Below are 23515 nucleotides of genomic sequence, written 5' to 3'. Positions count from 1 at the left end.
AGCTTCAAAAGGCATCTGCAACTGTGAAAGTGAGTTGATATGGACAGCACAGAAGCAAAAGCAGTTCCAAATGGTCAGTAATGTTTCTTATTCACATCCACACAACCAGTGGCAAAAATCCAAAAACCTTTGCAGGAAAACCTTGAAGTTAACTATCTAGAATGGATAGTGTGTAAGAAGTTGCTATGTATCTTGGAGCACTGGCAAAGGAAGGGATGCAAAGGATAACAATGATTTTTTGCTATCAAATATACTAGAAAGAATCTTTTCTCTCTTCCTATCACTTCAGTCACAAAAACTAGGGAAGAGTTCTGGGATGAAAACACTGGTTCAGTTACAAAGTTGAGATACTAAAGCATCAGGATCTTCAAAAACATAATCACACTGAGATTACAGAAGATTTTAGTATACACTAAAATAAAAGCATCATTGCTGAATCTGACATTGACTTTCTAAACATTAACAACTGCATGTATTAGAACAGGCTAAGAGCAGACTTTGGATGTCATAAAGCCAGTATCTATCCAGTTTGATCATTTTACAAGCCAATTGATATCAGAGCACCTCACAGCCCTCTGCCTGCTAGAACTACTGCACGTCCTCAACATTTCAGCCCAAGAATCCACTAGTATCCCTACTGGCAAACAACAGACAAACTAACTTGTTTACAGCATAAATTAACAGTAGGTAATCCTAGATCTTACAGAAGATGAAGAAGCTCAAATGTATATAGCACATAAAATCAGAGTACACCTTCAAGGCAAGTAGAGGGGACCCAGTGACTAATCAATAAATAATTAAACTTGATGCTAGTGACAAAGCAACTTGCTCAGTACATACAGAGGAGAAACTTCAAAGGACAGGAATTGAATGAAGAAAGCAACATTTAACAGTAAACTAAGGTAGATCAGAGTCCTTGAAACAGGAAAGTTATATATTAGAACTTTTTGGAAGAGGATAATTCCCTGTTAATACTAATACAAGCTTAAAATTACCAAAACTAATCCCAGAAAAAGTTTCAGCAAGAACACATTGTTGTAGTGAACTGGCAGCAATACTACCCCAGCTGCTCTACCCCAGCTGCTCTTACCTGCAACACAATGTGTATATACACACACACAGGCAGGTAACATTTACAAGGGCAAAGTCTTTTCAAAATTATGAAGGGACTGAAAACACTGCAGTAACTGATTTTAAATCCAAAATAAAATCACACATAACTAATACACAAAACCACCAAGTTATCTGTTACAGAAAGAAAAAAAGTAATGGGTTTTACTGTGCATTATTATTCAATAAAAGTAACAAATGAGAACTGTTTAGTTCTAGTTTAGTTTTCTGTAGCAATATCCTTCCTGCCTGCAGCAAAGGTACTTACCTGATACATTACAGAACAGCAGCAGTTTTTACCAGAGAACCAGCGCTCTCTGAAGAGGCCTCAAATCAAGCAATTCACAAAGCAAGCCTAGTTTATTCTTCAAAGCAAATAAAGAGTTTCTATTTATCTTTGCATTAAGTCATTTATTTCTTATGTATTCACTCACAACTGCTGAATGGAGCACACAGATGATTTCTCTATTAATTCTGTGTAATAACTGGGAGACCAAAGGGAACTCCTTTCCTGCTTCATGCATAAATCAATACATTACTGTTCTTGCTTCAGGACCATCTGTGCAATACCACTGACTTCAAATTATTCATAAGCTCTGAGGCCAGAGGGGACTGGAATATCATTGATATGATCTCTCAGACGTGGCAAGACATTTAAATTTCAGCAGTTACTCAGAACTGAGCACAGTAACTTCTGTTCTCAGCAACACCTGCATAACTCCTTGCAAGGAGGGGCAGGGATACACTAAGCTGCAACTCAATGCTTTTTGCATTTCCTACTTTCCTTCACCCCAGCCCAAACTAAATACTTTATTTTCAAGAGCTGTAAGACTAGATGTTTTTCAAACTAAGAGTCACAAACCACACAAAGTTGATAAAGAAACAGATGAAGTGTTCTGGTTTCGTGATTCTGACAATGCCAGTCCTATGAAGTTATTCTTTCCACAAGCCTTACTAAAAGAGCAGCTCTATCAGTCCCCAGGATCATATACTGCTTTATTTAAGGACTCTGAGGGAAAGGAAGTGGTAGACAGATATAAGAAACAATTAATGATCCTGAAATCTACAATGCCAGATATCGGACATCATTTTTAAAAGCCAGCCAACCAGACAAAGCCAGAGGAGTTACTGGGATGTCACCTCACCTTGGAGCAGAAACAACAGACTAAGAATTCTAATCAGGGACAGATTACTACAACACTTGAATAAATATACTGCAATAAAACCTATATAGTTTACTATAAAAATTTTCTCAGTTTACAGATTTGGGGTGGTTAAGAAAACATTTACAAGATAGGCATGAATTATTGGAATGCTCCCTACAAATAGTCCAAATGCTTCTGATGTGTCTCCTCATAAATACCAAAGGAAACAAAACACAGTAATATTATCACACATCACTTGATGAAAAGTGTGCTAGGATTTCAAGGATCAGAAGAGCTGCTTATAAAGGATTTGAACAATCAGTACTACATCTGTACTATTTAACAGTCCAGTGAAGAAGAGGAAATTAAGTTACTCAACGTTCATTGTGTCTCCAAAACTTCTCAGAAAGAGCTAGTGACTGAGACTATAAAAATTGATCCCAGCTGGGCCTCAGTGCTTTAGGAGAACTGGTTATTTGGTATGCTGTCATCATACCTTAAAACTTCTTAATGTTATGGCTTCAGCTAATTATTTTAAATGCTTGTCACATCATCATAAAAGAGTAACTGAAAGACTAAAAAGATTCAAGGAATAACAAGATACACATTGAAACATCACAATTTATTGCAAAAGAAAACCTAACTTTTTCCTTTCAAAAAGCAGATAAATCAGATCACTTAAAAACTCTAGCTTCTTTTCTTCAGTCCCTCTTATCCCACCTTGCAATACTATAACAAGAAAACGCTGAAAACTAGAAAACAGACCTAAAAATACAAGGAAGCTATGGGACTTTGTATTGCTAACCTGCAAGACTAGTAACCACAGATTATCTGAATGGTGTTAAATTTGCAGTAATTAAAATGAAGAAAAGCCATTCTTCATATAAGTTCATTGACTCATCAGAAAGGTATAATGTGAAAACTTGTTTTTCTCTGAAATAAGTTACTTGGTACTTACTGGCAAACTCCAGATACCAAAATCATATGGATTTTTAGATTTGCTTTCTTCCTCCTTCCCTTCTACCATTAAATTAGAAGCAGATCTTAACACATTCACAACAGATACAGCTATAATAAATATTTTTGGGAAAAAAAGGAAATAGAAAAGCTCTAAAGACAACCTATCTACAAAACTCAGAAAAGAAACCAGTATACCTTAAGATGTTTGGATGTGAGAGTCTATTCATAAGTTGAACCTCTTTCAGCATGTTTGCTCTATTGCTGTTCAGCGTGTTCATCTTCAAAGCCATTACCTGGTCTGAAGTTCTGTGCCTTACCTATAGGATGCAAGAAAAAAAAAAATGGTAAGGATATGAAATGCAAGACTGAAAAAATCATAATGTTGTTCTACAACTTAGAGATCCTTCATGACAAACAATTTATATTCTCATTTCTGTAGTCTTTATCATACAGATGACTTTCTGTAAGCATATTATGCAAACATAAAAAGGTATGTTTCTCTTCTTTTGCAACTTGTAATAACAAAAAGCTGAAAAAAAAAAAATACCAGCTCCCTAGTACCAGTGAAGGAGTCACTTATTTGTCCAGGGAGACAAAGTTTTCATAGGTCTTGGAATATGAACTCACCTTCATTCCACCCATATACCTCTCATTTCAACACTACAGTGGTTGGTCTCATTGTTCCACAGACTGTGTTAGGAGATGACCTGATTGTTATAGCTGCTGGGCAGATCTCAGAAGTAATCAGTATTTACTTCTGAACCGAGACCACGAAACAGATTATACCTTCAGTGGACAGAAACCATTCATACCAACCCCTACTGCAAAGCACAGGGGTTACTGGACATGCTATCACCCAGTCTAGGATGTCAGCAGCGCTGCAGAGTGCCAGCATGAACAGGATTTCTCTAGCAGCTGTGCAGAGCCAGCACACCACTCAGTCACCTCCCCTTGTCAAACACATGACTCTGGCCATTCCTGACTTGATACTCTCCAACGAGCTGCTCTCATCACGTTACGTAGATGTGTGCTACTATTAGAAAGGAGTTGTTATCCTGACAGCATAAGGTTTGCCAGCCCTTGGAATTTCCCTGCAGCTGGGTATCCCCCATTTATACTATCGGGATTCATGGAAATTGTGTTCCTATTATTTTATTTCTACACCAGTACCTGCAGTTCAAATCCAGAGAGTGTGCATTTCTCAGAGCTATGAGCTACCACCATGGCAAATTCACTCATGTTTACTGAGATTAGTTCAGAAAAGTTTGTGATGCAAGGATTTAAGATTCTCATCAGCTTTCCAGTTCAAAGCAGAAATGCTGTGGGTACAGACAAACTAGCCACGTTTTAAACAACAGCAACTTGTCTCCTGTTATTACAGGACAGTCTGCTCATCTTTCCTTAAAAAAAAAGAGGCTGGTATGCACATTACAGAGAGAACTTCAGAACTCATGATAAGCAAACGCAAGACGAAAGCTAGGGATGATTTTTTGGAGATGAGGCTCACTGGTAGGTCTGAGGTAGCAAGTGATACCTATTTGCAAGTCTTATTTGTGCATTATATCTGCAAGAAGGAGACTATTTCAGCTAAGCAGACCCAGACACAAAGCACCATGATTCAGCACAGGAATGTTTCAGATGTGTGTCTGGCTTAAGGCTCCCGGATTGCCCATTCCCTTCCTAGTCTGAAGTACAGGGTAGCACTGGAAAGATGACAAGTAAGTGTGGTAAGCAACATCAAGGGGCTGAGTAGAAAAGCAGCCTACAAATCTTTTTCTCCTGCTTCTCCCCCCTTCCCATGCACATGAGCTCCTCAGCTGCGTCACCCACAGTCACCCAGTAATCCCAGTACAAGAAGGATCAGAGAAAGGAGGTGGAAAAAGATGTAGAAACCAACATTGAGAGCAGAAACCAACAGCGAGTTCACAGGCTCAGGACTGGTTTCAGCAGTAATACTGGCTTTAAAATAAAACTGGTCAAACTACAGCTTTAGTGCATTATAACAAGGTAACCTAGAACCCTTCTGCACATACCTGTCTTGCCTGTTTGGCATGCCTATTGGCTAAGTGGGATGATTGCATGTTAAGTGGATGAGGTTTATTGTTACCTGTCAGGTTTCTTGTGTCTATTGTGTGCTTCCATTAATTTTTAATTTTAAGCAGCTTTTACATAACCAGCCCATTTGAATGAATAAACTATGCAGGACAGGTCAGTGTCTATATACAGACTTTAAAAATACCTATTTTAGTAATACATCACTTCCATTAGCAGCAATCTTTTGGGTGTGGAACAAAAAAATTTTAAATGTTTTCATAGACTCAAGAAGATTTGTTCCACCAATGCAATTTTAAATTAAGAAAAAAAGGACAATTTAAAAGCTTTAAATCTATACACAGCATCTAGATCAGCACACTTAATCATAGATCAGCACACTTCCTCTGGCAGGAGGGTTAGGTGTTGTGGTGAAGTAATATGGGGTTTGTGGGGAATAGGAAAGAATTTGAAGGAACTGAATTCCTAGAAGCAGAGAGATGCTCTCAGGGGAGCTTCCTCAGAAGTCAGCTTTCCACTAACACAGAAGCATAAAGGTCTGCCAAGCAGGGAACAAATAGAGGTAGAGGGTGATCAGGAACTCAGATGGAGTTTTGTCTTAAACAGCATTCGCCTCCTCATTAACTCTGCTAGCTATCTCTTAATTAACTACCCATTTCTGGAATTCATTCCATTCCAAAGCAAATTTAAAGTCCTTTTGCCTCAGGTCTGAGGCAAAAGTAGAACCTATCACAGGACCCTCCCTATTCCTTGTTCTTTGCCTTTTCCTTGTTCTAACTGCTCTTCTTGAGCTAAGGAAACCTCAGAAAAGCAGGTACACTTTCAGAGCACTGTGTCCTGCATGCTTCCTAGATTTTCAGGTCTGATCTGTAAGAGGAAGTGGCTAGCCACTGCTGCTCAGAGGCAGGAGTGTCCTCAGTACTAACACCACACGCAGAGATAACTGAGCAGCAAAGACAAAAGTTTTCAGCTTCCATTTCAGGAAGATATTCTGGAGCCTTTTCAGTCTTGACAGACTGAACGAGGTTCTATGGTGAGACCTGGGGGAGGGGGGTGTTATATGTTCATTTGTATAAAATAATTTTCCCCATGCTTGGGAATAGCTCCAATCTCTAGCATCTGTCCACACAAGCACCCTCTAAAGAGCACGCAACACTGCACTGCACTATGTTTCACTTAAAGGGACACTGGCAGGTAACACCAGCAATTTTATTGGAACTTCCACGTGCTGTTGTGGTGTTGGAGCATGAATTCCTGCTAATGTGATGGAACAGCAAATTACATAGCCAAACTAAAGGAAAGGTGGGAAAACAGGTACTTGTCCTGTTTTGCTAGCCACACTTTAAGCAAGGAGGGAGAAGCAGAACTGAAGGTGGGAGGGCATCTTCAAGGAGACAATACCCAATATTATGAATAAAATCAAATATCAGTTTGTGTTGTGGAACAATGTTTATCACTTGGAATATACATAAAGCTTCCCCCCTCTGAAGCACTGCTGGCAAACAGTATTTCTGCAGCAAGTACAGACTGCCATCAGGGAAAGAACAGGTCGTAGCCTTAAGGTCTCAGTGAAGCTCCAGATCATCTACGTAGGAGGAGCTATCACACCACCCTCTGTTCCACTTACCTGTCAGTCATACCACTTCCTCTTGCAGATCAGACCTGAAAATCTAGGAGTTTGTCATACCCATGACAAAATTTGGGTCTATTTTGGCACCCCTTGCCAAAGCCTTGCCAAACTGCTTAGCTTTAATCCTCCTGCTTTAGGCGACTTCTGTGGAACGATGTTTCAACCACCTGAGCACTCCAGTGAGAAAGCTAGTAAATGTTTTGGAAATATTGCTGATCCAATTTTACATTTGTTTACAAGGCAGCCTGCCTCAGGCATGTGCCTCTATACCCAACATAAACAGGGATTCGCTGGTGCAATTCAAACCTTTCACTGATGCAACTAGCAGGCTGTTGTAAAGCTTTTAAAGCTGTTGACATTATTATTAACTATGCTTCCTTGCATATCAGAGCAAGTAACCTTTCAGTGATGTCTGGATGATCATGTCTCTGCTTAGAAATATTCTGACAATCCCACAGCTGCTTCCTCAGGCTGCTTTGCACGCGATTCTGACTTCTCAGTCTGCTTACCTATGTGTCTCCATCTCTGAGGTCACAGTAACCAGATATTGCCTCCCTGTTTTATTGCTGACAGGCAGTTAAACTGTCCCTTTGCACTCTTGATTCTTCTAAGATCAAAGTACTTAGACCTGGCTATAGCTAGCCACATGGCCAGCCTGATCAATGTGTCTCCAAACCATTTTTTGATCCTGGACCTTACCTCTTCCTTTAGAAGTAGGTGAGAAGTAGAGGAAGTCATGGATCCAGGTACAGAAATAGTAATATATTTGAAGGAAATCTTGTAATAGCAATTGAGCAGGGTTCACACTCAAAAGAACTAGTTGCAATATGAATGCTGTACCAAGTTCACAAGAAAAATCCTGCAAAAGTTGGTGGGTTTAATTTTCCACTTGCTGCTTAGCTACAAAATTCATTATTATTTAAAAAAACCCTAAATATAATTTAAATGATTACTTAAGTCATATAGATATGTCAAGACTTTCTGAAAATCCAAACCTTTATATTAGTTTCAATTGTTGCCTGGACCAAAAGGGGGAAGTGCATTTAAGCAATAGCTGAAGTCTACCCTGATTTCATTTTTCACAAGGCTTATTTGATCTTCACTCTTACCTCTACCTTTCCAGGTGTCCTTGGAATGAGCATCTGAACATTTCCTAACAACTGTGTTCTAAATCTGCCAATACAACTTTCAGTTTTTCCCCTAGTTTTTCATTGCATTTTCATTATTTTCTAACTACATAACAGTGATTTGGAAGCATTTTGTCACTGTTCTCTTCCAGAATGGCACTTAATCACTTTCCAGTTTTCCTTACCTTTACTTCCTCTGGTATCCAGCCTCAATGCTTAGTTCGATTTTCAGACCTTAAACAGACTAAAGACATAAAAGCATGCTGCCTCTCTAGCACCCACACCCATTCTTTCTTCACCCTTTCATACACTTCATCTCCATCTGGGCATTTTACCTCCAACTTCTCCTGCCATATGTCCCAAGCACCATTTTAGAAACAGTCCTCTCTGTGACCCTCCCTGAGTGTGCTGCCTGTTTCTGTATTAATATCCACAAAAATGCCACATGTATTCTTACTTATACTGGCCCACCAACCTTGCACTCACCAACTCAAATGTTCCATCAACACTCAGCCTGCAGCCTTCATGCTAGAGATGAAGACATTAGTTACTTTTCTAGGCTGTGTGCACAAACCATGCTGTGCACTATAACTCTATGCTGGATTGAAGAAAGCTCCCTTTAATTGAGAAGACAAACCTGTTCTTCAGCTCAGATCATGCTGTTTGTAAAACTGGAATCTCAAATGTTTTTCTAAATGTTAAAACATACCTACAGAAGTGGTGCCTATAGTAAGTCAAAAATCTCACATCACTACAAGAATTTGCAGTGACAAATAGAAGCTCAAAGAAATACATCAGTCCAGATAACATTAAGCTGCTATGTTGATGCTGGTGAGTCAGATTGGGTTGTGGTTTTCAGAGTAGTAGTATATAATGTCACTACACTCTAACTTCTTGTAGCAAGAGAGAAGCCTGCCAAGCGTAACAAAACTTTGCCAAACAAAACTAGTCAGCATGTGTTACAAGAACTTTTGCATAGGTTCAGAAGATGTACAGAAACCAGGCACAAAACAAAACCCATAACCTTTCACAAACCTGACAGTAACTGTGACTCCACTAATTTCTATCACCAAAAACAGTTGTGAAAAATACACAGAAAAAGTTTTACCATTTCCCATTTTGCAGAAAGGCCTGGTATTGGTCATCAAAAGATCCAAGTTCTATAACTTTAGTAACTTCTAGCATCACCAATTCAAAGTAGCAAGTTCAATTATTACAACATATTCCACACCTAGTCAAATGTGTTCTCACTAAAGTGATTTTGCAATTAGCGAGACAGCGGTACCACTGATCCTTCATAAAGCCATTTGTCTGTGCCAAAACCCTCTCAATATTTCTTTTGTATTTTGTTTTTCTTCCTTGCCCACTGTAATGTAGAGCCCAGGCCCAAAATACAGCGCTCATTTATTTTAAACTAACTGCTTATTGATAGGCATCTTTGCATATCTCTGACCATTAACTTGATCTCAGTCAAAACACTAAAAGGCAAAGAGACCAGAGTCTTATTCTGAAAGCACAAATTAATCAGAGGAGATGATATCTCATCATGCTTTGAGATGAGATACAAACAGGCACAGCCCAGGTGGGGAAGTTGATTGATTCTGTAGCCAGTTCAGCAGAAATGTAACCATACAAAATTCCCTTTTCAATCCAAGAGAAGGAACACGGGCTCACCTCTAGCTCTAAGCACAAAAACACATAAGAGCAGTTATTCCACAACCTCAGATGTACTTTATACAAGAGTCTAATTTATAGTCTGGAATGGAAAAGAACTATTGAGTCTGAAGTACAGAACTGGGAGCTTACTTGTCATTTTTAGTGTTAGCTATCATTAGGTCACTGAACACCTATAAAATGGAGATGATATTGCTATCTACCTGCCAGGGAAGATGGAAGTTTGACATCTGCAAATGTAGCATCCAAAGATTATATATAATCAGATAACTGTAACCATGTCCTTATTTTCTTATTTAATTTGCAGTACTTATATTTAATTATTTCCCATGTTACTATGGGTTTATCCTGTATGAAAGATGATGGTATTTACATGATCTGCAGATGCATTTGAAGAAAAACACAAGAGCACCCAAACAAACAAAAACCCTGCACACACTTCAGGCTGAGTTTCTCCTGACATATAATTGCACCTCGAGTCTTTTCCAATATATTAACAGTTTGGCACTGAGCGTGCAGCCCCTCACACTGTTACCAGTGATGATATCATCGCTATTCAAGTGCATTCGTTAGGGTCATTTTCAAAATCTATATGGGAACCTCAAGAGAAAGTTGTATTTTGGGCAGAAATAGTTTCCTTACCTGCCTTTTATAAATCTTTCAAATAAGTGTTACCATGCATGAGTAAGGAAGCCAATCTCGCATTTCAGAGCGGAGCGTGCTGGCATTCAGCTACTGCTACTGTAATCACGGCTGCAGCACTAGGACTTGATCACAACCGCCTGTAAGAAGAGAGCAGGGACTCTAAAGGAGCAACATTTCCCCTGCTTGAGGATACTTACGGGGTTATAAATTGTTACATTTAATAACTTTCAGCCAATATAAAGTTGTAAATACATAGTTTCTTGTTATGTAAGCCTTCATGGAACTGCTGCTCTTAAGAATTAAGCTCTAGAAAATACAAAGTAGCTAATTGAATATACCATGCAATTCCTTCTGCCTCTCCGGTCAGCAGCAGGGGAATTGGGTTTACAGGACTTAATTGCCGGCTGCTGATGTGAAAGTTGCAAACTGTCATTAGGGACTCAGACACATTGTCAGCTGCAGCTTAGTTAAAGCAATGCTGTCTCACTATCGATTCCTCCAGCCAATGTTTCATAGCTCTGTCCTCTCCTCAACCCCAAGCCCCACAGGGCCAAACAGCAGCACCCCCACCACCACCCAAAGCAGTGTCTGCTGCTGCCCAGCACGAAGGGCCATGCAGCCGCCCAGAAGCACTCTCAGGCTGTGACAAGCCCAAGATCAGGTCAGCAGCCAAGGGGGTCCCAGACAGAGGAAGCTCACAAGGACAGGAGAAAGCAGTCTCCATGATCTGGATATGACCTCAGCAGCTACTGGGAATGGGACATCCCCCAACAACTGCAGCAGCAAAGCCTAACAGAAGCCATGCCATGCAGGTATTGGAGTTCTTTTCTCTAATCCTTTACCAATGGCTATGAAGGGGCTATGAAGAAGCATTCCCTATGAATCTCAGGCTGTAAACATCTCTCTTCTGTTACTTGCAGCAATAATTTTCACTTTTCCATTTTAGATTTCAGTAACACACGTGTATTACCATCACACACATATTCTTCAGGCACAGGCAGCGAAATCAATCACTGAAATATAATTACACACACCCCATCCCCCAAAAGCCCATAAATAAGTGTTCAGAAAAGTGTGTCACAATTATCTTAAGTGATGCACTCTGTTCTCTAGGTGCAGCAGTGTTAATACGGGACATATGCCAGCGCAGTCACTTGAAGAACAGTAAATCAGCACCTGTCTCTTAGTATCAGCTATGAATGAGCTTACACAAATGTCCATGTTTGCCAGCTGGCAAAACAGAAAATCCCAAAGCTGCCAACCCAGCACATCTCCATCCAGAGCAGAAAACTACACCGATCATTTAACTGTGCTTGAGAAATTATTATGGAAAACAAGATGAAAAGCCCACAAACATTTCTGTGCCAAGGCAGTCTTGCCACCTGCTTTGCCCTCTAGGAAAGTGCACAATGATACTCAGATCGGCACAACTTCTCTTCCAGAAGAAAACCAAAGGCCCAAAGGACTCTAAACTGCAGCAGTCACCGTACTAAACACAAAATCCAGCCAAGGGGTTATCTTTCATTGCAAGGTCCCACTTGTTACAGTATCAGAGTGCCTTTCTTATTGTTGACAGAACTTGCAAGCATTCTCACTAGTTGTGAGGACAACAAAGACTTACCTCAGACATTCAACATACCAGCTGCCAAGAGTTGGAAGAGGCCAAGTTTCCAAACAGGTGATAAGTATTGCAAAATGGACAACTCTACAGTATTTTTTTTTTATTAAGTATTCTTCTTGCATCAAGTTTGTTTCAGTGATTTTTGTTCTTTTTACTAAAGAAACAAATCCTTCACTTTCAGGGTATAATGATAGTTCTGCCATGTCTTCCAGAGATTTCTCTTTTTCAGCAGAGAAGCTGGTTGACCAAACTAAAGAAAGTGAAACACACTGTAAGCAAAACTCTTTCCCCTGTTAGTTAATTTGCTCCTCTCAGTATACTTTCAGACTTTACTTGTAGTGATGCCAAGCAGGACTGTAGGAAAAGTTATTATGGAAATACAATTTTGAAAATTTTCTTCAAATTTTTCAACACCCCTACAAAAGCAAGGGTTTCATCAGATCTGCTACCTGGTGACAGCTTTCAAATCACTGCCAATGTTTCCTCAGCTGATGTTAAGGTGATCACTGCATACATTCCTTAAGACTTTTAGCCAGAAAAAGAGATAAAAATGAGGACTTATTTCAGATAACAAGTGTGAATTAACTCTTCATTCTACCCTGTCTTTCAAAGCATTCTCTATTCTGCCAAATGTAAGAGTGCCAAGTCAGACACGTAATTCTGAATTTTAACGATCCTCACAGGAGAGGGGATGAGCCGAGTACTTTGCTCCAGCTATGCAACCCATAAATAATGCATATGAGGTTCTTAACTCCTGTATTAAAGATCCACTGGCTAAGGCTTATTTATGACTACTTTTTATAACAGTCTATGCCCTATAAAAGTATTGGCTAATTAAGTGACAAGGACTAGGATGACAGTGACTTGGCACCTCAAATAACCAAGAATTCATTAGCAAAAAAAAAGACAACTGTCTTGTATGGTAACCACTAAACCAATCATCTTAGCAGCTGGTAGAAGGGTTTCAAGAGGATGATACCTCACACATCAGTGTGAGACAAATCAAAAACTTAGATGACTTATTCAGACTAAGAAAGCACCAGCACTGTCAGGATTCGTGACTCATCTCAGTTCCAGAATGGTGCTTCCTGCTATTCCTGATGACTATCAGAGAAAGAAAGACTGTTAGTTTTATCAGCTAGGTGGTTCTAAGAGCCTGATACGAAGTTTCAAAGTTATTCTAGCCCTCTCAGCCAGTTTATATAATGGTCACAGAGTGACCATATTCCCAAGCAAACAATGAGTGGCACGTTTTAACACTGTAACTTCACATATGAGACCTTAAGCCTCAAATATCTTGCTTCTGTCATCTTGAGCAAGGTGAGTTTCCTCCACGAGTCAAAAGGGAAGATTTTCAGCTCAAAATTGTATCCCATAGAAAAAAGAAATGAGATCAAGAGACACGTGTGGAGAAGATTTGCTGTCCATCTTTCTAACAGTCATCACATCACACAGGGAAGGCAGCAACAACTGCAGTGACTCTCCCACTGTAACAGGAAGATGCCATTTAGAAGAGGAACAATGCACCAGACCTGGGCAAAGGAAGACACACACTGTTCAAACAGGTGCCACTCCTCAGTCAACAGGTATATTTCCTATGCCTGTAAGAACAAATATTAGACCTGTATGCCCAGTACACAGAATAATCCACTTATTCATGCCATACTCATTTTCTAACTCATAAGGATTTCTTCTGACTTTGTATGTTATAAGCAGAGCCTGACATTTTTGCCTGACATATCAACATGAACCTCGAGGAGAAAACACACAAATGCTTCAGTTGGGGGAAAAAAAAGGTCAAAAAAACCCCAAAATATAGACCATTAGTTTCCACTGGTGGCCTTGAGCTGTTGGTAGCTGCAAGTTTCTCAACAACTTGCCAAGTTTAGTGAAGAACATTCTTAATAAAAAACCCCAATATGGGATGGCTACAAATATCACCAATGAACCAGTCAAGAGAGAAGACAATTTCAGGTTGGTGAGGTTGCTCCCACAGCCATTTCATTTTTCAAAATAAGCACAGTTCTTTTTACAGCTGCTAGGCACTGGGCCTTACTATGCCTTTTTTGTACTATACCACTTAAAGAGTAGCTTCAAACAACTACTTTCTCATTATAAGGCTGTTTATGCACTGTAGTGATATAAATTTTTATAACCCAAACAGATAAGACTTAAGTAATTTGCTGAATCACTTTCCTAGTTATTAAACCAATTTTAATTGTTTATTTTTCCCCATGCATTATCACCAAGTGTTACAGTACTCCAGCTTTAGAAAATCAAAATATCCAATGTTGAAAAAGCATTTAATACATACAACTAGGCAGTTTCCTACAAATACTCCACAAGGTAACTAAAATAAAATACCTCTTAAGCCTGTTAAATAGCCCCACAAATACCAAGGGTACTGTATGATCTCACCTCTGATGTTTACACAGTTTTTGAAGAATATCCACATTTGTTTAGGCCAGTGATCAGGCTGCTAATTCCAGAGGCAATCAGAGAAGATTCTTTCCTGGGGAAAACCTTACACTAAATGTTTAAAGCACCACATTAGAAAGCGAGATAACTTTGAAAGTGAAGCAGCAAGGACAAAGAAAAACAGAGAGAGATTTGAGGTTTCCTGTGAAACTGCACATTACCAACTGACTTCAGTACCATGTTCACAATATTTTTAGCTAGAATGCCAGAAATACTTCCTTATTTGTTATGCAGAAAGATATTTTTGTTGTGCTTCACATTTCTAAACAGTGTTACTATTTTGTTCCTTAAGACAAAATGACAACCATTCTAGAGACGTTACCAGGAAAGCATTGACAGGTGATGGAAAGCAAGTCTTCCAGATGCTTTCTCACTTCTTTAGTAGATTTTTACCATCCCCCCAAGAGCTTCTGCCTCCCCTACTCAACCAGATGATGGACATGCACTGCCCCTACATCTTCACATGAAGTCAGAGTATCTCAATCTAGTGCTGGAAGTTTTTTAGTCCTATGTGGCTTATGATGCAGCCACTCCTCTCTTGCTCAGTAAAACTGATTCTTCAGAGATACCTGTTAGTTAGTGATTTCCACTGCAGCAGTCACTGCTGTCAGCTTTAAGGAACAGGCTAAGGAGATGTCCAAGAAAAATAACAAATAAGCTGCTTTTGCCCTAGGACAAAAGGATGAAGAGCAAGAAGACATGAAGTCTTTTCCAACCCAATGCTTTTGGCTCCACAAATCTATAAAGCAAAGAAAAACACATAAAGATGTACAGTGTAGTAGGAAGGCCTGAACAGTAATAGAAATGCCAAAGCTTGATGTAAGCAAAACTTGCAGAAAACAGTTATGTTTACAGGGCAAGATTTAGTTTCCAGAAAAAAAAAAAGAGTAAGTGGAATTCTCTCCAGTATGCTCTTCATGGCAAGACAAAACCACTTGTTACTACACTGTAAGTCTGGGGACATGATAAAGGTTCACACAGCCCTGTGTGACCCATGCTATAATTCCAACAACACTAAATCTCATATGCAACAGCTACCATAAAGAAAAACACCTATACAATTAGTTTTCCTATCATCCTCTACATAAAAACCACACGAGCATTCTGCCCAATTAAGTGATTTTATGGAGATATGTCACCTTGAAGAATGTCATTTTGGCCTGAAGTCTGGTGACAAAGCAATGAATCTGTTCAAAAGCAAAAGCCAGAGTTGTACTGAGAGCTAAATTCATCCCTTAGTTTGTTATTAGCAAAGAAATAACTTTTCCCTGTTGTCAGTGTTTATGTGGAGAGTTTTGAATTAATAATCAAAAGGGAATGCTAGGCTTAAGAAAAGTTTGTCTCTGGCTGGAATGCCCAGAATCTCCTTCATTTAAGCTGACATCTAACCCTTTCCCCCTTAAAATAATTCAGGGGAAAAGGTCTTGGTTTGACAGTCCTGAAGACTGACCTCCCATTTATGCAGGAGACAGGTGGACACAAAGGAGACACTGAGAACTTCCTTGCAGAGGCCTGGGAGTGTGCTGAGGCATTGTCCTGCAGGAGGGAGATCCACACTTCTATTCTTGGCCATCCTGCAATGACTGGCAACAGTGCAAACTCACATTAAGATTTAAAACACACTGACAGTACAAGCACTGCAGTGCCTGCTTATCCATCAAAATCCAAGTTAATAAAGATTCCAGTTCTGGAACGTGTTGTCTGCAAACTCTGAGCCACTGGTTTCCAGCACCTTCTCCAGGGGGATTTTGCTAAGCACAGGCTGAAAAAACAAGTAGCAGCAGCTCCCTTACCTTGAATTCAGATTCTCTTGCCATTTTTCCCCCACACCTTTTACATGTCCTTTTTGCAGTCATCCTCTTTTTTTAATCTGATCTGACATTCCCTTCTCTGCATGCTCATTTATAAAACTTCTCATATATCCCCTTCCCTCCTTCCACACATTCATGGACATTTTACTCTTGGAAGAAGGCCTCTGTTGACATGATATATCACTAAATGCCACAGGAAAACTGAACCCTCTGTCAGTAATGAGTTACTGGTAGAGTCAATAAGCAAATAGACAGGACCAGCTGTAGAAACAACTCAAACTGGGAAGTTCTAGCTATTAAAGGATAGTTCAAAAAGTAGCAATAAAATATACCAAAGGAGGTTCTAGAATCTTCCATTATGGAAGTTTAAAGGACAGGCTGAAAACAGCTGCCAAGAACAGGTCACATATACTTGAGCATGGCTCAGCTAAACATACTGTACTAGTTCTCATAACATCCCTTCCCAGCTTTACATTTACTTCAAAATAATTAAGTGATAAGATTTAAGCAGCTAACTGTATAAATGTTTTACAATAGCAACACACATACATGAACACGCTGACTTCTGTAAGACATCTGACTTCATGCCACAACCCACTACAACTAGATTAAAGACTGGCTAATGATAGCTCAAGATACAGTTGTACGTGACAAAGCAACAGTAGATAGGGAAGTCTTTTCCTGAGCTTCCAGAGGAGCTGAGCTACTCCTCCTGTTACTCAGTCTGCGTTCACTTCCAGCTCAATGATAGAAGTTGCCACTCAGAAAAATGTGAAACTAAGTCTGTAGCATTCCCTGCTCACACTATTTCACTATAGTGAAGGCCACTTTGTAGCACAGGTCCATCTGAGCAAAAATTAACATACCCAAATGAAAAACTTGACTATAAACAAGGATTGATGGCTCCAGAACAGGTGACCCACATCCATTAAACATAAGGTGCTATAACAGCTAGTGGTGTGCATGTGACACAAAGCAAAAGGCTAGTTTTTACATGCATAAACAAAACTAGGGCATTCTGAGTTAGGATGTCCATTTTAAAGAGAGAACAATGCTAAAGAAGATGTTGGAAAGACTTAATCTTATATTGCAAGAACCAGGTCATTCCCAGAATGGGGGTGGGACAGGAAAGAAATAGAAATTGGGACCACCTAACACATCAGAAGGGTCAATACCCAACTTGATAGTTTACATCAAGTTTTATATGGACGAAACAAGACACACTAAAAAGACACTGGCCTAGCCAAAACACCTGGGTGGACTAGCAGGTCCAGACACTTCTACTTAGCTACAACTCTACAACAAAGAGGTAAAAAATTAAGCACTGGAGTCCAGGACACTGTCTTTGAGGTCTTCAATTCAGAACTGAATTAAAAAACAACAGAGGGGTGGGGTGGCAAGAGGAGGGGAAGGCAAAACTCCAGCGCCAATATATACTGTAGACAAAATACCAGTTACAGTATAATAACCTTTGATTATATGGCAGCATGTGTGTAGATGATCTAATAACCCTCCCAAACCTTAATTGTTTGAAAAGTCCATACGACCTTTATTTTTAAGCATATAGTTTAACCATGAGACATAATGGGCAAAGCATAACATGAAAACAGATATTCATACCAACCAAGTCAACAGCCACTAGTCTTTTTTTGGGAGGGTGGAGGGGTGGGGTGTCAAGTGTCTGAAGTCCTGTTAAGTACCTCACCCTATGGTACAGTTCTCACTCCAGAACATTTAATTCTGGTTAGCAAGTTGTGTCATACCTAGGTCAAAGGCCAAAAGAAGAAAGTGACTACTGTTTAACACCAAGCATTTCTGCTCTGGACTCATCGAGGCCTGCAAAGTTACAGACAAAGATGGAGAGAGATGTTAATCAAGCAGAATGGTAATCAAGTCATAAAGCACAAAAAAAACCCCAGCTCTCAATGAGTCACTTTGTGAAAGCCAAAACTGTAGTATCTCTCAGATCTAACATGCTCAGATGTTCCAGAGATCAAGGGCATCAGCATAACAATGTGCCTGAGAGACACGGTATCATAAATGATACAAACTGTGAACGATACCAGATAGCATACAGTAGAGGTAGCAGAACTACCAGTTTCATCCTAAATACATTACACCTATTTCATAAAGAATTGCAGGTAAGTAACACACAACCCCTAAGCACAACTCTGCATCAGTCCTGTTTCTCTCTTCCCCTTAGACAGCTGGATGCTGCTTATCTTTAAAGTACCTTGAAGACATTAAATAAATATGAGAAACGGGATCCTAGCCTCAGGCACAAGGTATGTATTTAAACAGGTGCACCTCCTCTGACCAGCCAGCATTTCTGAAACTCAAAGCATATAAATTTGGCCACACAAAATAAACAACCAATGGATGAATCGAGGACCATCATTCCAGGGCGTCCAAGTAAGAGGTCTTAGAGCATAAACACACACAGCATGAGTATCCTGAGGATACTGACCTATTCACAGCCACCACCCATCTTGTTAAGTCAACCAAAAGCATGCTGCCCTCTCTGTATTCAGACTTGGCCTTGTGCCTGGGATAGTGCTGGTTTCATAGACTGTGAAGTCCACACACAAAACAGCACTGACATATTTCCAGCATTTGTGTCTCAAAGGTATCCATGTTATATCAACACCAAGATTCACCAGATCTTGTTTTTCATATGGCTCTAACAAGACATCTTCATAAATAAGCCAGACAAACGTGATCCAGAAAGAACTGCTATCAAGTAGCAATGTAAAACCACCATCAAGGAGTAGCTAGTGGTTCACAGGTAAACTGGCAAGATTATCAAGTAGGGCTCTGGAGGAACCTGTCTGAGGTCAAAACAGTGAGTAAAGAAAGGCCCAGTATTTCCTGAGACAGGATTGGAATTCAAAATGATCTTGAAAGCCTAAGAACTTGAAGGGCAGCAACACAAAACACAAGCAACCTAAACCAAAAAACAAAGAAAGAACAAAAAAAAAGGGGGGGGGCGCATTTAACCCAGCAAGGATTAGTAGGTAAAATTTGCTCCCTGAATGAAAAAAGAGGAAAACTATGTAGCCAGAAGTTCAGCAGAAAGGATCTCAAGCTGTAGGGGATCATAAACTGAGTGATTAGTTTTCTGAGTAACTCTTCTTTCACTGGAGTGAAAAGGCTTTCAGTGGGTATGTCAAAATGGGAGGGCTGGTTTTCATTTCAACACTTTTCTTTGGAAGCACCCATGCTCAGGTGCTTAGTACACTGGCTCTAAAAGGTAGATTATTGTGCATGATGTCTTACACATCTTCTATTCATAGTCTCATCTTTGCCCATCCACCATTAAGAAAGTTTTTCATTAGCTGATTTTTTTAAAGACATTATGCACCTTTTCCACTGCTCACATGAATAACCCAAACCTCTACCTTCCTATCCAGGAAGATTCATGGCTGGGCATCATTCATTTACACAAACAGTCTCTGCCCAGCTCAATCTCAACAGCAAACTTCAGTGTTCCACATTTGCCACTGAAAATTAGAAGAGGCACTAGGCAGTCAGGTGCTTCAAACTAGACTGCTAATAATTTGACAAAGTTCAGTTCTTCTAGTTTCTATCATACTTACCATCCAGGTGAATGTGAATTTGAATTGTTAAGGTGCTGGCTAACAAAATCAAAATGTTAGCTTAATACTTTACACTGAATAAATCACATAATTTGTACACTAGAAATGCTAAAAGATCATTCACAGCACGTATGACCAATAATATATACATCTAAGCTGTAAATTACTCTTATTCCCAAACCAAGAGAAGGCAACTTCTATCCATTGTGATGGACTATATGTAAAAAGGAGTTTACATGGGAAAGGATAGAGGGGAAGGAATCGCTGAAAACAACTGTCAGTTACATTGCAAAGCAAAAATCCAAACCCATCAGAAGAGTCACAGCATACTTTGTCAAATCACTTGAGTGGACCCAGTGTATGATACTCACAAAACAGAATGACATAATTGAAAAACCTCTGGTGTTATGAGGTTTTTGGAGACACCTTTGCTAATTTAAGGGGAAGGCTTCATTGCTCTTGTAAAGTTACTTACACAGTAAATCTAGAACTATCCTGGATTTTCCTCAAATTCAATCACTTAGCTGGGAGCCTGCAGATCAGACTGAACTTTTAAGTGTGTCAAACCATGAGGCTCTCCTTCCTGGAAGCACATCAAGGTTTTTGCATGAAATCTGATCATCAGCACAGTAGGATTAATGACAGAGGTGGTCAGGCTGATAAACTAGCAGAACAGAAACCTTCTTAAATGAGTATGGAACTGCATCTGAGATAAGGTCATAATGCATTCTCACCCCTTTGAGCCAAAGCTGAAGGGAAACCTTGTTTGAATCGAATGTGAAAGAAAAGGCTGTATCACTCATTGTGTCCCTGCAGGAGGTCTGTGGTTGTTTCTGGGAAAACAGACACTAGATACTCAGACTAAAACCATCGTTCCAGTGCCACTGGACTGCACACAGACTATTTGATGTTTAGTTTATTGAAAGGGGAATGGCAGGGGAAGGTTTTTAAACAGTCTGACTTACGTATGCACAGAGAGGTAAACCGGCTATCGGGGATTTCCCTCTCTCAATCAACATAAGCTCTCAAACAGACATTTGCCTCTGTATGCCACCAGAAGAGTGAATCAAGTGCTTTCTTAAAATAAGATACTCTTAACAAATTACTATGAATGCTAGAAATTTACCCTTTTTCCAGCCACCTTTCCCCCCCACAAACCTCCCCTACTTTTGGCTCCTAATGGTCAATAACACTGCACCTTGCCGTTGGATACCCAAGCACCCCACCTCAGGGTGCTTCTCTGATGTTCCTCCCCAGTGCATGGTAGAGTATTGTAGCTACTGCACCCAGTAAGTTTGTTCACAAAGTACACAGCTATTTGACATCAAAGCTGTGAAGACTGAACATAAATATAACTGGCAATACCACTACAGGATAAACTCAACCTAAGCACTGGAAATCCAAGTATTAGAGTGCTAAATCCTGAACTTCCAGAATAGGAAGAGGCACGATGTCTAAATCAGCAACACCAAGATAAACCTAAGACAAAGCTACTCAAAAACACGAATTCTGAATTTCACACAAACCAACCAAGCTCTATTATTTCCCAGTTACTTAGAGATGACCCAAGTATTACACATTTCACAGCAGCTTTGCCATAAAAGCTGTAAAGAGGAGTTCCAGTGGCACACAGAACTTTTAAAATCAATTAATTTCACATTAAGAAATATCTGGATCCAAAGACAAAATGCATTACAGTAGGTTTTCCAAACAGGAAAGTAAGAAGAAAAGAACCAAACAGACAAAACCCCAAAACCTTCTTTTCCATTGCTATACAAGCTGGCTTTATAAAGAGCTGACCCATACCAAGTCTCTTACATACCCCAAATAAAATTCTTCATGTCTGCCTATTTGAAAGAATTAAAAACCTTTGTTGGTAGAAATTAAATTTCACCTATCTAACCAAACAGAAAAACTCCTGTGGAGTGACTTGCCTTTACACAAGAGGAGAGGTATAGATGGAGACATGAATGCCTTTGGGTATTAAAGAAACATAAAAATAGTTTTCATTTTCTAATTCACATATCTATTTGCAGCAATACAGCTGTGTAAGAGGCTTTTTTGGTTTAACTTCCATGAAGTGTCATGGATTAGGCACATATATCGTGAAATAAAGTTTTCTGGCATTTCACTGAAATGGAAATAATTTGGAGGGTGACTTCATTTAATGTCAGGAATTTGGACAAGGAAATAAATTATTTTTGCAATGCCCAAAAGCCTAGAAATCAAGGTTTGTTCTAGAGGGCTAGGACATTGACTTACCAGAACAGCAGAAACATTACAAGCACTATAAAACTGGGGTTGCCTGTATGGTTTCACAAATTACTTTACAAAGATCTTATCCACTTCCCAGATTCATAGCAGTAAGTCACTGACATCACCAGATTCTCTCATTCATATCATTTACTTCAAACCAATCTCTGATTACTTGAGGTAGAGGCACAACATAACCAGCAGCAAAGGAAAGAGCAGCTATTTGTATTGTAGCTTCAGTGTAATAAACATTGTGGTTTCAAATTCAGTGATCACATTTAGATCTCCTAACACATCTGCATCTAGTGTTGGGAGGTAAAGACTACCAAAGGAATGAGTATAATCCTGCAAAGCTAATAATCTAGCTAAATTAAAGACACTCACATAAGAGAGAACCAATAGGCACTGGTGTTTAATATGCTACATGAGACCAAAAAATAAACCAATTTTGATTTTTTTTTTTAGCTTTTGCTGCTTCTCCCAAATAGCCTCCACAGCTTCTGGAAGGGTGACGAAGAAAGTATTTGAAACCTGCAAGTTCTTCACTGCTCTTCTTAGTAAATCTAATACAAACAAGCAGTTGAGTTCAGGGAAAAGTAATAGAGTTCTAGAACATTCTCAGTACCAAACATGAAGCAATCAACACAAAGAGAGAAAAGAACACACACCTTGAACACCTCAGAGAAGAAGCCAGAGCCAATTTTCTCACATGTGAAGTCATCAAGACGAGTAAGTCTGGAAAAGGCACTTATCAGGGCTCTGTATGAAGAGGTACAAACTCTTCCTATCTGGGATGCAGCCCCTTCTCCTCCAGCACCACCATCGAAGTCCTCAGCGCGCTCCAGGCGTGGTGGAAATCCTGCTATTGAGTTCCGCTTGCTTCGGTCCATTTTGGAAACACGGTTCGATTTTGCTAAGGGAGAACTTCTCACATCTTAGGTAATTTGCTGTCTTCTCTGCTCTCGTTGGATCCTAAAATACAAGAAATGGAGATTTCCATTATTGTAAACATCTCTAACAAGCTTGATCGGACTCCTACACAACTTACAGTAATTTAAGGGAATAAGGGGGGGGGGGAAGAGCAGAAGATATATATTTAGGGGCACAAAAAAAACCCAAAAGGGAAAAAACCAATACACCACCACAACCAACCACCCAGCATCATCAGTGATGATGGGCAATCGATTGAACTTTTGGCTTAGATCATGGAAATTCCCCATATTCTCTGGTTATTACAAGATTAATAGGTTTGGAAATTGAAAGCTAAGTGTCAACAACTTTCTTTCCCTCCCCACCCCCTTTCTTCTTTTCTTACATTCTTGTTGCTAAAGCAATCAACTGAGCAGGAGGAAACCCACAAAATGTAACGTTCTATTCTGCTGCAGTAGCAGTTGGTGGCCAATCTCCTGCTAT

The 23515-nt window shown here is 39.6% G+C and overlaps 1 protein-coding gene across 1 annotated transcript in view; it reads right to left on the bottom strand.

Moving 5' to 3' along the window:
• The window catches only part of TESK2 (testis associated actin remodelling kinase 2), a gene marked incomplete at both ends in the record, with an annotated part of 69915 nt that extends 46923 nt beyond the window's left edge, over nt 1-22992 (bottom strand). The window contains 2 exons of the mRNA XM_084266571.1: nt 3411-3532; nt 22771-22992. Coding sequence (XP_084122697.1) covers nt 3411-3532; nt 22771-22992 — 344 coding nt within the window. The remainder of the gene's footprint in view (nt 1-3410; nt 3533-22770) is intronic.
• Nucleotides 22993-23515: the final 523 nt, after the last annotated feature.

The sequence above is a fragment of the Gallinula chloropus genome (assembly GCF_964237585.1).
Source record: "Gallinula chloropus genome assembly, chromosome: 6".
Taxonomy (NCBI): domain Eukaryota; kingdom Metazoa; phylum Chordata; class Aves; order Gruiformes; family Rallidae; genus Gallinula; species Gallinula chloropus.
The sequence above is the reverse complement of the archived record's forward strand: the minus strand, read 5'-3'. Positions and strand labels throughout refer to the sequence as shown.